This window comes from Salvia hispanica, chromosome 2, assembly GCF_023119035.1.
Source record: "Salvia hispanica cultivar TCC Black 2014 chromosome 2, UniMelb_Shisp_WGS_1.0, whole genome shotgun sequence".
NCBI classification, from domain to species: Eukaryota; Viridiplantae; Streptophyta; class Magnoliopsida; order Lamiales; family Lamiaceae; genus Salvia; species Salvia hispanica.
In genome coordinates this window covers 27,946,983-27,963,394 of record NC_062966.1, presented here as the reverse complement: position 1 = coordinate 27,963,394, position 16,412 = coordinate 27,946,983, and the positions used below count along the sequence as shown (strand labels likewise).

The 16,412-nt window shown below is 37.7% G+C and overlaps 2 protein-coding genes across 2 annotated transcripts; one reads left to right on the top strand and one right to left on the bottom strand.

Moving 5' to 3' along the window:
* Positions 1-517: 517 nt before the first annotated feature.
* LOC125206675 (F-box protein At3g07870-like) lies at positions 518-2,407 on the top strand. The gene is made up of 3 exons (XM_048105913.1): positions 518-838; positions 1,282-1,584; positions 2,117-2,407. Exons 1-3 carry the CDS (start codon positions 518-520, stop codon positions 2,405-2,407), a joined length of 915 nt encoding a protein of 304 aa, XP_047961870.1.
* Positions 2,408-10,784: 8,377 nt separating this feature from the next.
* LOC125206673 (leucine-rich repeat receptor-like kinase protein CLV1B) lies at positions 10,785-13,225 on the bottom strand. Its single transcript, XM_048105912.1, has 2 exons — positions 12,517-13,225; positions 10,785-11,224 (listed from the first exon to the last, which is right to left on the bottom strand). Exons 1-2 carry the CDS (start codon positions 13,223-13,225, stop codon positions 10,785-10,787), a joined length of 1,149 nt encoding a protein of 382 aa, XP_047961869.1.
* Positions 13,226-16,412: the final 3,187 nt, after the last annotated feature.

Genomic DNA, 16,412 nt, shown 5'->3' with positions numbered 1-16,412 from the left:
TTTTGTGAGAAGATGACTGTGCACAAATGTTACCCCCAAATTGTTGATTTCATATCTATTGAAAGCCCTATCCTAGCTAGCTAGAAAGCTTTTGGATTAGAAATTGCTACGATGAAACTACTAGAAATTCACTAGTAATAGGTTTTAACTGTACAGAAATTGATTTCATACGGCTTGAGAAATAGTGAAGAAATTGGGATAAATTTTGCAGATTGCAATAATCTGGATACACTAACCATCTAAACTCTGGAAATTACTTCTAAATAATGAAGAAATGTTACTCCCAAATTTTGATCTCATATCTAGTGAAAGCCCTATCCTAGCTACAGAGGTTTTGGAGTTTGAAATTGATACCATGAAATTACTAGAATTTCAATAGTAGAAGGTTTTAACTGTGTAGAAATTGATTTCATAATGCTGAATTTACTCGTTGCGAAATGATGAAGAAATTGGGATAAATTTTGCAGAATGCAATAATCTGGATATTCTGACCATTTAAACTCTGAACAATCTCGAAATGACGAGCGGATTCATTGTGAATTTACCGTTGGAAATCGCTATCAATATCCTGTCACGGCTCCCTCCTAGAGCAGTTGTTTGTTGCAAGTGTGTTTGCAGATCATGGCTTAAGCTACTCGACACTCGCGAGTTTGTCAAGTTACATCTTTCTAAATCAGTCCCGGGGATGGCTGTTGTTCGGTCTTGTGTGTTGACTAACTCGTACGAAATCTTTGAATTTGAAGACAAGCTTGATCTTGAACACCATCATCTCCGCTACAGCTCGGTCACCAAGTTTGTTTTCCCTCACGCTTCACGGATACATGATAGGTACTCAGCCGTATCTAAGAGCTAAGAACCTAAAAATAGCAATATCAACGAGAATAACACACAACAGAGCAGATTTGGAATAAAGTGAGCTTTATTGATAGGAACTGAAGATAAAAACGATACACTCCAAATAAGGAAACTAGCACTGAAAACGAGAATGATACTGGAAATTGAGAATAATGACTCTGCCTCGGATCCAAGATCCTAGCCCATGACACTCACACAATTGACAGCCTTCAGAGTTGTGGTCCCCCCTCTTCTTATACTCGCTCTATCCACATCACCATTCTGTTACCAGCAGCTCCACACGACTCCACACTCCTCCCACATGCCAATTCGGATGTAGCACGCGCTTTATTTGACATACTCCCCTACTAACATGACTAGGTTCATGCGTCACCATCTACGTCGCGTGCACACGTCAGCTCTCACGTTGTGCATGCAACAATACAGGGTTCAGCTAATGGGTTGCTTTTCCTGACCGGCGACCAACCTTGTCATCTTTATGTATGCAACCCTATAACACGGCGCTGTATCAAGCTTCGTCCGTATCTAGACTCTCTCCACTCGTCATCTGATGAAGTCGCGTATGGATTTGGAGTGACCAAAACAACTGGACAATATAAGGTGGTTAGGATTGTCTATGACTATGATTTCGGAACAGAGGATTCGCCTAATATTAGGCTTACCAAATCTCATTGTGAGGTGTACACTCTTGGAACTCGTACATGGAGAAGCGTCATACCCGCTGCCCTGGTACTGTTCGACGCAATTGGGATATTTTTTAATGGAAATCTTCACTAGTTGCTGGCGGATCCAACACAAATTTGTTGCTTTGATCTCGAAACAGAGCTTTTCAGCACCTTCTTTCACCCCCCTCTGGTGAATCCAGGGTCTCTAGGGAGCTTGTCGGCTTTGGCGGGTAGCCTATGCCTTTGTGATAATTCATTTGAAGAAAAAATCATCATCTGGGTGATGGAAGAATATGGGGTTGACACATCTTGGAGAATGAAATATGTTATCAACAAAGATCAGTACGTTTGTGGAGACTATATGATTGTTTCCCCTATTAAAATTTTCGAAGATGGTGACATTCTGATGGAGTATATATAAAGAAGACCTGCTGTTCTACTACTCTGACAAGACGAAAACTATTAGGAAGATTGAGATGTTTGAAGGTTATAGTGGAAATAATTTTCGTGTGAATGCAATTCTCCACACCCCAAGCTTTCTGTCGCCTAGAACCGGCTTTCACTGACGATCACTATGAGCTTTTAACTTAATCTAGGTTTGTATGCCTAAATGTTCTAATATGCTCGAGTATCCCAATGTAATTATGAAGCCTTGTTTACTATTACGACACAAAGACTGTCTTCAAGAAACGATGTCGTTGCAACAAGATGGGAGTTCATATTTATTTTGCCCATTTGATTCCAACGACATCATTTCATACACTTTGGATGCCATGTCCGGGCTGACAATTGTATTTCTAGTGCAGGAAATTGGTCTAGGAATAATTGAAGCTAAAGCATCTGTGATTTATGGATACAAGAGCCATGGAGCATCTGCTCAAGTTTGAATCTGTGATGGTAAGCACATAATTTTATTGAGATTATGTTTTGAGAAGAACTCCTTTATAATAACATTGCGTAATGACCATGATAATACATTTATAATCCAATCTAGGCCCTCAATTTTCTGATCCAATGGCTTATAATTGGTCTTTTTGCTTTGCACTTTGGGGCCAATTTTAACCTAGGGTGACTCCCTGTGTATGTATTTGCATCACTCCCGACTCGCTCTCTCGATTTCACTATTTGTCTTCGTTATCTCATATCAATGCTCTTAACAATCGTTCTATAGAAAAAGGAGTTCGATGATGTTGCAAATATATAAATCTATATTAGAATGCATGTTTCCTGTTTTAGGAGTACATGTTCTTTTATCATTAATTATAATTTTTGCTGGCTTCTTTCCATTTCCATAACTTTTAAAATGCGAATAAAACCATAATTTTTGAATCTTTCGTATTTGTTCCATACGATTTAAAGTCGATGAAATTTGTCATTTAAATCATAATCATAACTGTAAATTTGGCCCAGAACAGACCAGCTGCTCAGGTTTTGCAACTGAAAATTTCATAAATGGTCTATCGGGCCTGACCTGTTTTTCAGATGATACAGTTCGGGTGCCATTGTTCTAGAATTTTGAATTGGTGATTTTGGTTCAAAATCGTTAACAATCGGAAAAACAATATTAGTACGTCTCATACAAACACGGACATGATAACTATACAATTTAATTTGTGTTGACACAGTTCAATACTGACAAAATGCAGATTAACATTATGAAAGCACGAGATTATAGACAACAATCCACAATATAGCATTAGCTAGCCTTGACATATCATGAATGTTGGATATAAGACCAAACCCGAACATGCACCACGACATAAATTCGACACAAATACGACCAAATAATAATAAAGCACAAATGTAGACTACATTATGAACTAGAACGCGATTATAGACGACATCCCAAAATATATATGCTAGCTTGTGTCTTGTCTACACGATAAGGCCAAACCCGAACACTACAAATAATGAAACCTTAGATATGACCACAATCGTAAAAACACGAACTCACAAATGTATAATATTATAAACTAGAACGAGAACACATTCTTGATCCCAAAACTCTCGAATGATAAAAGGCTAGGAGTGAAAATCATGGCGAAGGTACACTTTTTAGATGCATCCTTAAACATGTCAACATTTTGAGTAGTTCTCGTCTTGTTGGAGTAGTAGATGTGCTGGTTGCTGTTCAGCAACATCAAAATGTCACCATCTTTGAAAATTTTGATAGGTATAATATAGTGAATTTTAGTTTTATCAAAATTGTAGGGATCAGATCACTCGGGATTCGCTAATTACCGGGACCTCTTTATTGATAGATCTCTGAGATGGCTAGTCTCAGAAATTACAAGCCAAGTACAACAATAGCTACAAGATAGTAAGATTACGAAGTACACTAAGTATAGAGAGTACAAATCAGGAACCCTAGCTACTAGCCAAGCCTTCAACCAGGCTGGACTCCACAAGCTTTATCCGATTATACACCTGCACACTAAGTAGAAGTATTAGTAATCAAACGCAAGATCCTTGTGGATCTAAACTGAAATAACAACAATGTTCAGAAGATTTAGGATATGGCTCAGGTCGCACACACACGACTTCACAGGGCCAAGGACCTCCTCAATCTTCACCAACTAGTCTCAAGGGAGCACCACGAAGTAAACAAACCCTAACCCTAGGGATACTCCGACTGCTACTACACAAGAGACCACCTGAGTCACACAGAACTCACAACAACCACAGGGCTCTTCTCTACAACACAAGAACTCTCAAGGAAACCTCCAATCTCTCAAGAATCCAACGAAGAGGTTGGACAAACCCTAGATCTGAGAAGGAATGCTCAAAGACTCACACACTTAGAAACTAAACCGATGATTCTCTCTAGAACCGAGAACCAACGAGGTAAACAGAAGATCGGAGAAGATGGCCGGCGTTCAGTGCCGGAATCCAAAGAGAGAGAAGAGAGAGAAGCAGCTCACAAGAGAGAGAGAGAGTCTGGTATCGAATGAGAGAAAGCAAAGAGTCACCAGACTCTAAACTAACACACCAACAGATCCAACGGCCTGCATCCAAGATCCGAGTGAGGCATCCACGTGGCAGCCATCGGAGCATCCCTCTAAGTTATTGGGCCAAAACCAATCATGGGTCACCAATAAACACTTGGGCCTCTGAATTAAATTGGCCCAACCAACTTAATCAAGCCCAATCACAATTAGAGTCCACCATACTTCACATACTCCACCTTGGACTAAATTGGGTAAATAGAGGAGAGCCACGGTCATGTGTTGCTTTCATCATAGCCTACAAGGCCCTCTCAAGACACCAAAGAGTTTTAAAGCTCATTAGTCAAGAGATAAGGCCAGGTTGCCTAATAAGACACCAGATGACAAGCCAATTAGTCTTATAGGACTTTTACTGCCTTGTGATTTCAGCTAAGCCAAGACTTAATGAATCATCAAGGTCTTTCCCCCGGGACATGCATATGCACATGCTAACCACAATCAAAATGCAGCCTTTTAATGCAAGAAAGCAGTTTCTCCACAGGTAAGCACTTAGTGCCCATGTCTGCAGGGTTTTTATCAGTATGCACTTTATGCAACAAAACCTCACATTTTTCAACAACATCTCTAATGAAGTGGAACCTAACATCTATATGTTTAGTTCTATCATGAAAAACAGGATTTTTGCACAATTGGATAGCAGACTGGCTATCAGAATAAACAACAGGAGTATTATGCAAGAATTTGAGTTCAGAAAGAACTCCCTTTAACCAAATAGCCTCCTTCATAGCCTCTGTGATGGCTATATATTGTATTGAACTTAATACCAACGTTTTGGGAGATTGTTTAAGACCATACAAAGTTTTTAAGTAAACACACATGTTTGGGGGAAAATTTTTGGAATCCACAAAACCACCCGGTTTTTTTAAAATGGGTTTATCCAAGTCACCAAAGGGAAAAGCGTTTTGACATCCATTTGCTTTAATTTCCCCAATTAAAATGAGCACTTTAAGGCAAGCATCCCCTTCCAGAAAACTTAACCTTTGGAGAAAAAAAATTTTCGATTTTTTCCCCCCCCTTTTTGGCCGTGAAAAACCCCTTTTTTTGCAACCAAACCTAGCCTTGTCCCCTAAACCCCCTCAATCTCATCTTTCAACTTAAATAGCCACCCCAAAAACCAACAAAAGGCACCGGGGCAGGCACAAGAATCCGGGTTTTATTAACATAAAAGGAGGGATTTCACCCCTTTATTTAAACCACATGTCCCAAAACATGGATTTGAGCCCCCCAATAAGAGGGGGCTCATTTCCATCGACTCAAAAAAAAAGGAGATTAACCAAGTTAAAAAGGGCCCCAAAACCTCGGGGATTAGGTTTCCCTTTCCCCGACTTTATCTCTAGAAAAAGAGGTAACCCTTTAAAATGGACCAGGATTAGGAACATGTTAAAGCTAAACAATTTGGTCATCATGAAGAGACATTTTGGGGTTAAAAGGTCAAGGGGGCCCAAGCTCGTGTCTGGTTGGTCTGGGCTATAGGATTTGTTTTCTGCTCCACCTCATTTGGGAGCATCATTAGATGGCTCCACCCTGGAGAGTGTCGCTGGACTCCACCTCACAAGAGGCTCATTGTCGACTTATAGGAGAGGAAAAAAGGTCGGCTTAAGACGGGAACCATCCTCATTAAAGACCACATCCCTACTTATTATGACCCTAAAACCGTTCACTTCTATTCCAAATCCTATAACCCTTAACCCCTTTCCCCGGATATCCAAGAAATACCCTTTCGGATCCGGGACCCAAAATTTATAAAATTTTAGAGTAATGAAAGCCCCACACCCAAAAAAAACTTTAAAGGGATAAAGAGATTGAATATAGACTCGGACATTTCCCCTTTTAAAAGGGGACCGAGGGGGACCTATTACCTGGTATGCCGAAGTCAAGGGTTCACCCCAAAAATTTTTTTAAAAGACCACTTTTGGGAAAAAAGACACCTAACTTTTTCCAAAAGGGTTCGGGTTCATCCTTTAAAAGAACTCCTTTTTGGGCCGAGGGGTATAAGGAGTGGTCTTGTTTTTTTAATTCCAAATTTGGGAGCACAAAGCATCCATTTGGGAATTGCAAAAATCAATACCATTATCCGTCCTAATGACTTTAATGGTTTTTCCGGGCCCAATTTTTTAACAAGAATTTTTTCCCAAATCAAAATTTTTCAAAGACTTCGACTTATTTTTTATTAAAAAAAACCAAACTTTCCCCCGGGGAAATCATCAATTATGGACAAAAAATATACAACCCCCAATGAGAAGAAAAGGCCGGTCCCCCAAAAACATCCATGTGGGGGATATCAAGAATACTCGACCCACATTTTAAATGGGGTGGGGGAAAGGAACTCGTGTTGTTTGCCCAACACACAAGTGTCACAAAAGGGGGGATTATTTTGAAAATCATTTTCGGGGGAACAACTCATTTTTCTTCAAAAAAAAAATTAAGACCCTTTTCACTCATATGACCAAGTTTTAGCCAAAAGGCCTTAAACCCTAACCACATTAGCAAGATTACCCACACAGTCCGATTGAGCAAAAACACATAAGATTTTTAATTCTTCTCCCTTTTTAAAAAAACACATAGCACCCTTTGCATTTTTTATAACACTCCCGCCCCCACTTACCCCCAAAAACCCTTTTTGTTCCAAAAATGACATGAGAGCGTGTTGAAAAAAATCGACACATACCCACATTCTTCAAATTAACAAAAGCCATTAAAAATTTCAAACACACCGGGAACCAAAAGCCAAGAATCCGACACTTTTTTTCATTTTGGGATAGAAACAAAGGTATTTTCCCCCGGGTTTTAAATCGGGGGAAAACATTTTTGAAAAAGAGATATGATAAATTAAACCGAATCAATTAGCCCTTTTTTTTATGGAAAAAGAATGCCAAAGAGAGTTAACAAAAAAATATCAAAGTCATGAAGCAAAAAACCCTAATCAAAAATTTCCCTTTGCTAGGTTGAAGGGGAAACCAACTTTATTATTATTATTTTTCTCGCTTTTTTGGATTAGGGGATTTCCCTTTTTTAAGGGCCCAAAATTTACCACAGTTAAAACATTTTCATTAGCCTTAAGGGTTCCCTTTTTTAGACCTGGGCCACCCTTTTCCCTTCTTTTTTCCATTCCCATTAGAGTTACCGTCCCATTACCCCCTTTTTTAGATCTCCCCTTTTAAAATTTAAAGCCTTTGACCGAGAAACTTAAAAGCTTGATTTTCCTTAAGCCTTTTTTTGGGTTTTAAAGAACTAATGATTAAATTTAAAAGGGAACCCTACCATACTTAATGGCAAAAATTTTAAAATCATTATAAGAATCGGGATAAGTTCTTGGGGGCAATGCTAGTATACTCATCAATGGTTTTGTCACCAGACCTTTTAATGTCTTGAACAAGCTTTTGAAAAATGTCAATATTATCCTCAATGTCCTTGAAAGATCAAGTTTAAACTTAAAATTTTTCCAGAAATACATTCTTGATGCATTGAGGTTTCAAAAATAGCAGTATCTAGCTTTTCCCACACCGAGGGGCACAATGGGGCCAAATTTTCCATCACGAGTCGTAAAAGGGTTTAGATAATAATAGACCTAGCTAATTCATTCATTTTTTGGCCCTTTTTCTTGCATTCCCGTCGTGGAAAACCCTCACCGCATTTGAAAACCCTTTTGTTGAAATTAAGACACCTTATTTTTGGGTTTTCCCAAAACACAAAATCATTTTTTTTCCCCCAAAAAGGGGGCAGCCAACCGGGGGACATTTTGAGAAAAAAATTTTAACACACACAAAAGTACCAAGAACTGAGAGCAGCCATTTAACCCCCCTTTTCCGAGGGGTCTTAAACACACAAAAAAATAGACCACTTAAAACAAAATATAGGGGTTTTTCATGCAAAAAAACCCCTTATACGAAAAACACACACGCACAGAGTCACCTCAAAGTGATCTCGGAATTTTAAGATTCAAGTCCGTAAGAGTTTCCTATCTCCCCACGTGTACCCCGGCAAGAGGATTTCCCGCTCACAATCACCCAATGTATGGGGGGGCCCGGGGGCACTCAAGGCAAGGGGTGGATAGGTAATTCACCAAGGAAACGTTCAAGCTTTTGGGGTACACACTTTTAGAAATTTAAAAAGAAATCCAAAAAAAAATAAAGCAACGGGAAAAAGAAAGTTGAAAAAGCAACTTGAACATGCAAAACAAGTGGGGAACGAGAGCCTAAGCCAACCCTTTTCACAAGAAAACCGCCCACCCCTAAAACTAGAAAAACTCCTCCTCAATCTTCACCAACTAGTCTCAAGGGAGCACCCCGAAGTAAACAAACCCTAACCCTAGGGATACTCCGACTGCTACTACACAGGAGACCACCTGAGTCACACAGAACTCACAACAACCACAGGGCTCTTCTCTACAACACAAGAACTCTCAAGGAAACCTCCAATCTCTCAAGAATCCAACGAAGAGGTTGGACAAACCCTAGATCTGAGAAGGAATGCTCAAAGACTCACACACTCAGAAACTAAACTGATGATTCTCTTTAGAACCGAGAACCAACGAGGTAAACAGAAGATCGGAGAAGATGGCCGGCGTTCAGTGCCGGAATCCAAAGAGAGAGAAGAGAGAGAAGCAGCTCACAAGAGAGAGAGAGAGTCTGGTATCGAATGAGAGAAAGCAAAGAGTCACCAGACTCTAAACTAACACACCAACAGATCCAACGGCCTGCATCCAAGATCCGAGTGAGGCATCCACGGCGCATCCAAATGAGTAGTACTCAACTTGTACTCTATGGTCCAAGATTCCTCGACTTGGTATTCCTTCATCAACTAGATGACACTTTCATCGTCCCATGTTTATGAATAACTGAGGCAGTCCCTCAAAGCAGCCAACTTCCCATTTAGACGGCCACCAGCGGCGGATCTAGGTGGGGTCGAGTGGGGTCGGCTGACCCCACCACCCTGCCCGGAGTGCCGCTGGAAAGCTCCTTTCTTCGAGCTCCGACCCTACGGCGTTCACGTCTCTGCCCTCACCTGATGAGACTGAGCAGAGAGAAAGAAACAAGGTGAAGTGGGACAAAGTCCAAAATGCGGAGGCGGCATCAATGGCGGAGGCATCAGTTTTTTTTGGCTGCAGAGAGAGAAAGAAATTGTGGGTGAGGAGAGAGAAAGAAGTTGTCATTATTGGTTTTTCTTCCCAATATTTACCTAGGAACCTAGAATTAAATGACATCATTTGTTAAATTTAATAAAAGATTATATATCTTAAAGATTATATATCTTAAATAATGTATTTTAATTGTTAAATGGCCTTTGAATTTTTTGTTTCTTTATTTGTATTAGTTCTCAGAATTCCATTAAACATATCACTAAATAAATTTATCTAAACAAACACATATTTATATGAAGTAAATATTTCTTAATTTCTTCTAATTTCAGTTTTATAATTTAAATTTCAAAATCATGCAATGTGACAACCAATTATTCGACGTCACGCGAGCTAGGATGGGTGGGGTTTTAATTTCGAAATGGCTGGACTCGAGCAGATTGAGCCATGGTTTGCAAACGCACTTGCTGATTGCAACACTTCGAAGAGGGAGGCGTGAGAGGATGTTAGTGGTGATCTTGATGGTTGATTTGTGAAGAAATCTTACTCCATTAATGGAGACAGAGTTTCTGATGTTCAAACACGCTGAAGTAAAAGAAAATAAGGTGACAAACAAACTTATGTGTTTTTCTATATTTTTCCATTTATTTGTCTTCTACATTTTCTATTTTATGGTGAAATATGTTTTTTTTTAAAATATTGTTATTTACAGCATTTTATATTGCAGATTTTGATTATAATATAAAATAGGGTATTCTATATATTCACTTCTAGTCAAATTGAAAATGTAGTTTATTATAAAAAAAATAAATATTACTATCACTTATCTAGTCAAAATTGAAATTGATGACTACCATAATATGATGATTATATGATGAAACTATTATAATAGGCACTAAGTTGAATGCTATAATTTTTCGTATTTTAATCAAGGAACGAGATTATATTCCGCAAATAATTTTGGTGCTCAAATTCATGAATATTAAGCACATAATTGTCCATTTATGGAGTAGTACTTACTACATGCATAAGGAAATCTAAAAAATGAAGATTATATTTTTGTGGAGCAAAACTCCACTCTATATTCTATATGGTCTTAAATTTACAACATCACTTAGAAAGTTCAACATAACATGCAAATAAATGTTAAGTAAACGACAATACTGTTGAAGCCCAACCTTGTTATCTTCTTCTATGGCTTCTCATCTTTTTCCTGTAAAATCTATAGATCCATTCCACCAACCATTTAGGCCTTGCAAACCCAAGAATCACACAACCTACAATCGCACCGATTACGAATCCACATCCATTCCCGGAAACAACAGCCTGCCAACAGAATCCTTCTAGAATACCATAATCATGATCATCTTCTTCCAACATCACTGGAGGCGAAGGCCCTTCACATTGTCGTGATAATGGAAATCCACACAGTCGAGAATTCCCAACATATGATGTGTTTTCGAATGTGGAAAACTGGCCATTGGATTGAGGTATCATCCCCGAAAGATTATTCATGGAAAGGTTCATCACCGAAAGAAATGTGAGCTTTGTTAACTCTGTTGGAATTTTCCCTTCCAATCGGTTTGAAGACAGGTCCAAAGACTCGAGTTCTGTCACGTTTCCTAAAGATGCAGGTATATTTCCCGTAAGGCAATTGTGAGACAGATTCAAATATATCAAGGAATTCAAATTTCCAATGGAGTGTGGGATACTGCCTGAAAATCTGTTGGATGACATGTCGATGGTTGTGAAAGTTGTCAGAATTTTCGTATATTCTAGATCACAACCTTTCATTGTCAATATGAATGACTTTGTATAAATTGGAATCTGATCTTGTTCTCCTCGATGAATCTCTCTTACATTCATCATCACCTTGAAATCCTAATATATCCGTGTGGCAGATTGCCAACGAATGCATTATGAGATATATCAAAAACTTGCAGCTTAGGGAATGGGAGCGAGAGAAGAAATGTTACCGGCTTACCGCTGAAGTTGTTGAATGCCAATATGTGGACTCGAAGATAAGTGAGATTTCCCATCCAAACCGGAAAAGTGTCTTGTATTCTGTTGTTTCCAAAATTAAGAAGCTGCAGACTTTGACAATTGGAAAGGGAATGGGATAATGATCCTTCCAACTCATTAATATTTAAGTAGAGTGACTGATGACTACAACGTATCGAAAATGTAGTTGGGATGGATCCTGGGAGTTGATTGTTGGATAAATCCAAAATCACCAAATTCCTCAAATTTCCAATTGCAGCAGGAATTTTCCCTCTGATGCTGCAGTAAGATGCTGAAAAGCTGAGAAGTGAAGTAGACAAGTTTCCAAAGGAAGACAGAAGGGTACTATTCATCATCGGATTGTTAGTAATATGCAAGACATTCAAATTTGGGCAGTTTGTAAAAGAAGAGAGAAATCTCAATCCAGTCAGATGTAGACTAAGGAATCGCAGCTGTCTTAGATTACCCAAGTCGGGTATGGTACCAACAAATGAGTTACTGCTCATATGAATAAAACCAAGCTGGGAAGTGTTGGTGATTTGAAGCGTTGGTGATTGAGGTTGGAATTTCGCCTGTGAATGTGAGTCTGTTATAATATAAATCAAGAACTCTGACAATTTTGACTTAACACAAAACTAAGTGTGATCAAGATAGATATAAGTTGTTCCTCGATCGCACCTGTTAAGTTGTTGTTGCTAAGACGTAACACTTGAGGTTGAGTAAATTATCCAAATTTTTGGGTATGCTTCCGGACAGTTCATTGCCATCGATGTATATGAATTTCAAACGCGTAACGTTGAAGTTAGAAGATGGAATATTTCCTATCAAAATATGGGAAAATGAAGTTAAGTAGAATAGTTAAATCAATGTGAAAGTTCCATTTCATTAATTATAAACAGATTAGTATAGTTACCTTGGAGATCATTATCATCTATAGATAGAAGTGTAAGCATGGTAAGATTCCCAACTTCGGTTGGTATGTTGCCATTGAACATATTTGTCGACAAGCTCAACTCCTCCATCTTGCTGCACTTGTGTATACTCCTTGGAATTTTTCCAGATATTTGATTCGTTATGAGAGTTAATGTCTTCAGTTTCGGAGTGTTATTGCATATATCTCTTGGGAGAGTGCCCGATAGGTTGTTAAACCTCAGATCAATATATTCCAATACCGACATGTTTGTAAGGATACCTCTCGGTATTTCTCCACTGAAGTTGTTGCATGTCGCGTTTACTATCTTCAAATGGCGTAGTTTAGATAGCTCAGCTGGTAAGACGCCTGTGAAATTGTTGGAGCTGACGTCCAAGGACTGGAGAAAGGTTAGGTTTCCGAGATGTGGAGAGAGGCTTCCATGGAGGCCGAAGTTGGACAGATCGAGGGCTGTGACTCTTTGGTGTTTGATGCCACACGAGGCGCCGGCCCAGTCACAGATGGAAGTGTTGGTGAGCCATTTCTTGCTCAACGCGCCACGTGTGTCGACAGTTATGGCTTTTTTGAACGTGAGAAGAGCATCTCGATCGGTGGTGAGATCGGTTAGTTGTGCAGATGAGGTGAGCATGAAGAAGATGTTTAATGTAATTAGAAGCATGAGTTCCAAAGGCAACAAGAAAGAGGTGGCCATGAAAATGCTACTAAATTTCTATTTTGATGAGGTTGTTGGTATAATGAATAGAGGCATGGGGGTATTAATTATGTATATATATATTTCCATCCCTTTAATAATTTGAATCTCATAAAAGTAGATGGTGTACGTGAGCATGTGTTTTCTGCCATGTTTTTCACATCAGCAAAACTAGAAGGGAAAAAAACACGTATAATGCGTGTGAGACCGTGGGTTGATAATTGCAACCTTTTTGACTAATAATAGTTATTATATGAAAAACTTACTTAATGTAGGACATGGGAAATACTATACGGAGTACTTAGTAGTTTACAGTGGCGGATCCAGAACCCAACTAAGGAGGGAGCGGAATTAAATATTAAAAAATTAATATAATTGTTAAAAATAAACTTAAATAATATATTAATTAAAAATAAAAAATAAAAAAAGTAATGCTACATTAGATAACAAATATTTAAACTCCATAAATATTTTATTTTGATATACAAGTAATAAGATGCAATAAAAATTACATAAAATAAGTACTTTATACTAGTAATACATATAGTAAAATGTAGTATCAGTACTATTTTTGAAAAAATATTTAACAAAAAAATGAATAGTATAACAAAATAATATGTGTAAACTAATAAAAATACAGATTCATAAAGTATTTCAATGGTTTGATAATTCATAAAAATATTAGTCTACATTTGCGTTTTATCGTCATCTTGTCGTATTTGTGTAGAAGGTTTCTTTATTGTGTGGTCTATGTGTCCGGGTATACTAGGCATGCATGATATCTCAACCCCAGCATGTGTATATATTGTGGGTTGTTGCCTATATTCTCATTTTAGTTCATAATATTAATCTCCATTTTTCAACAGGTTCGTATAAACACATCAAATCACATTGTTATTGCGTTTGTTCATGTTTGTGTTGAAGGATTTCTTATCGTGTCATGTGTGTGTTATCATTTATCTTGTTGTGTTGTTATCCTATCGCGCTAGTACTTTATCTTGTTCGTGTTTGTGTTACTCAATGATGTATTGTTCTCATTGATTCTAGGCTTCTAGCTATAGTAATCGTTGTTGGTGTTCGTGTTTTTATCTAAATCCACCTTGTTTTATCAATAATTAATTTTGCAGAGTGAACTTTAAATTTAGTATGTAAGTAAGCAAAAAATGGCACGAAGTTATAAATTGCTTGCGTTTTAATATGCAATGGATAAAACAAGGAAGATAGAGGGAAAATGTGATGGAAATAGTATTAATGGATTATGGAGTTCATATTTTAAATAATGTGTATAGTTAGTACTCCCTACGTGACTATGTCCGACAAAAGATGTCACACTTGTGGGACGACACAAAATTTTAGGAGATTTTGTTTTGTGTGTTAGGTGGAAATAGAATAAATAATATTTAATCATCGTGAGAGAGTACTTTTTCTAAAAATGTAGATGTGACATCTTTAGTGGGAATAACTAAAAAGGAAAGTGAGACATCTTTTATGAGATCGGAGTATTTTTTTTAAAACATTTTATATTTAGAATTGATAATTTTGGTGGACAGCTCATAATGTTAAAATTAATCGATTATTGTGGATGGATGTAGTATATATTTATCCCCAACACAATATATAAAAAAATGGAAAATAATAAAATAACTCCTTATTTTCCAATAAATTGATCATTTTAAATTAAATGGCATTGCTTTCGAAATTTAAATTGAACAAGGGAAAAATAACCTTCAAATTTCCAATTGATTAGCCCCAATTCCCAGCTCTGCCTCTTCTTCTTCATTGCGAGTGATTGAGTCCAAATCTGAGTCCATTAATGGAGCGTGATTTCTTCGGAGATCTACCGTCAGAAATCACCACCACCATCCTCTCACGCCTGCCCATCCGAATCCTCGCAATCAGCAAGTCCGTTTGCAAACCATGGCTCAATCTAATCGATTCCGACGATTTCCACAAATCCGAAATCAAAACCCCTCCCGCCCTAGCTCTCCTGACGCCGAATGTGATGAGGGACTCAACTCAGTGCACGATTTTCGAAATTGAAGACGAAGACGAAGCCAATGCGGAGAAGAGCGGTGATCTTCACTACATTCCGCTCATGGATTTCGAGTTCCCTCACCTGAGTTATTACATGTGGATTTGTGGTTTTGATGTTGAAACGGAATATCAATTTTCTTCTCTTTTTATCTTTTTGTTAACTAAAACAAACTGCTAAAATCTTTTTTGGTTTTTGGGTCATGGGCCCCCCAAAATTTTATATATATTTTGGGCTGTTGTCTATAATCTTTATGTTCATAAGCCATCTAAATGAAAAAGAAGAATGAAGATATGAAGAAAAAAAAGAGAAAAAAGAAGCTTCATAAAAATTTTTTGAAAGATGGTTTTAACACTTTTTTGAGAGAGAATTTTAAATTTTAGTTCCCGGGAACAAAAGGGTTTGGGTGAATATTAAATTTTAGTAAAAATTTTGATTGAAAAATTAAATAATTTCATGTTCTTAAATACTTCTTTTTCCCCTTAAAAAAGAAAAGTTTTCCTTTTTGGGTTGTCAAATGGGAAAAAAAAACCATCTCTAACTTCCCACTTTAGTCTCTCTTTTTTTAACTCCAAAACAAATTTCATAAAATCTCTTTTTTAAACGTTTCATATTTATTAGAGGGGAAAACTTATATGTAGTTTGGAAAGGTAGTAAATAAAATATTTAAATTAAAACATGTTTGGGAAAGTGAAAAAGGTTTTATAATGTGGAAAATGAAAGGCTTGTCCCAAAACATGGGTAATGTATCCCATTCAAAAATGTTGTACTTTGATTTTTATTGGAACCTCAATGTTGATTATCAAAAAGGCTCTTCAATTTTGATTGGAGTCAAAATTTTTCCGGCGCGCATTGATCCGCCCCGGGCCCCTTTGGGCCATCCCGATGCGGCCGTCACTGGGGTTTTCCCAAAAATTGCATTTTCCCCTTTTGGCTCAATTATGCCCTTTTCACAAAACATGTCAAAAAACCAAAAAACAAAAATTGAAATAATGACGGGAGATGACTTTGCATTAAAAATGGAAAATTGGGCCCTTAAATATCAAAACAATCATGGGGTTTAGGGTTTTGAAAAAGGGGGAAAAAATTTGTGCCCAACGAGAAGGTTTCAATGATCCTCGAGTTCCTGACCTTGTGATCTATGGATTCCCGGCA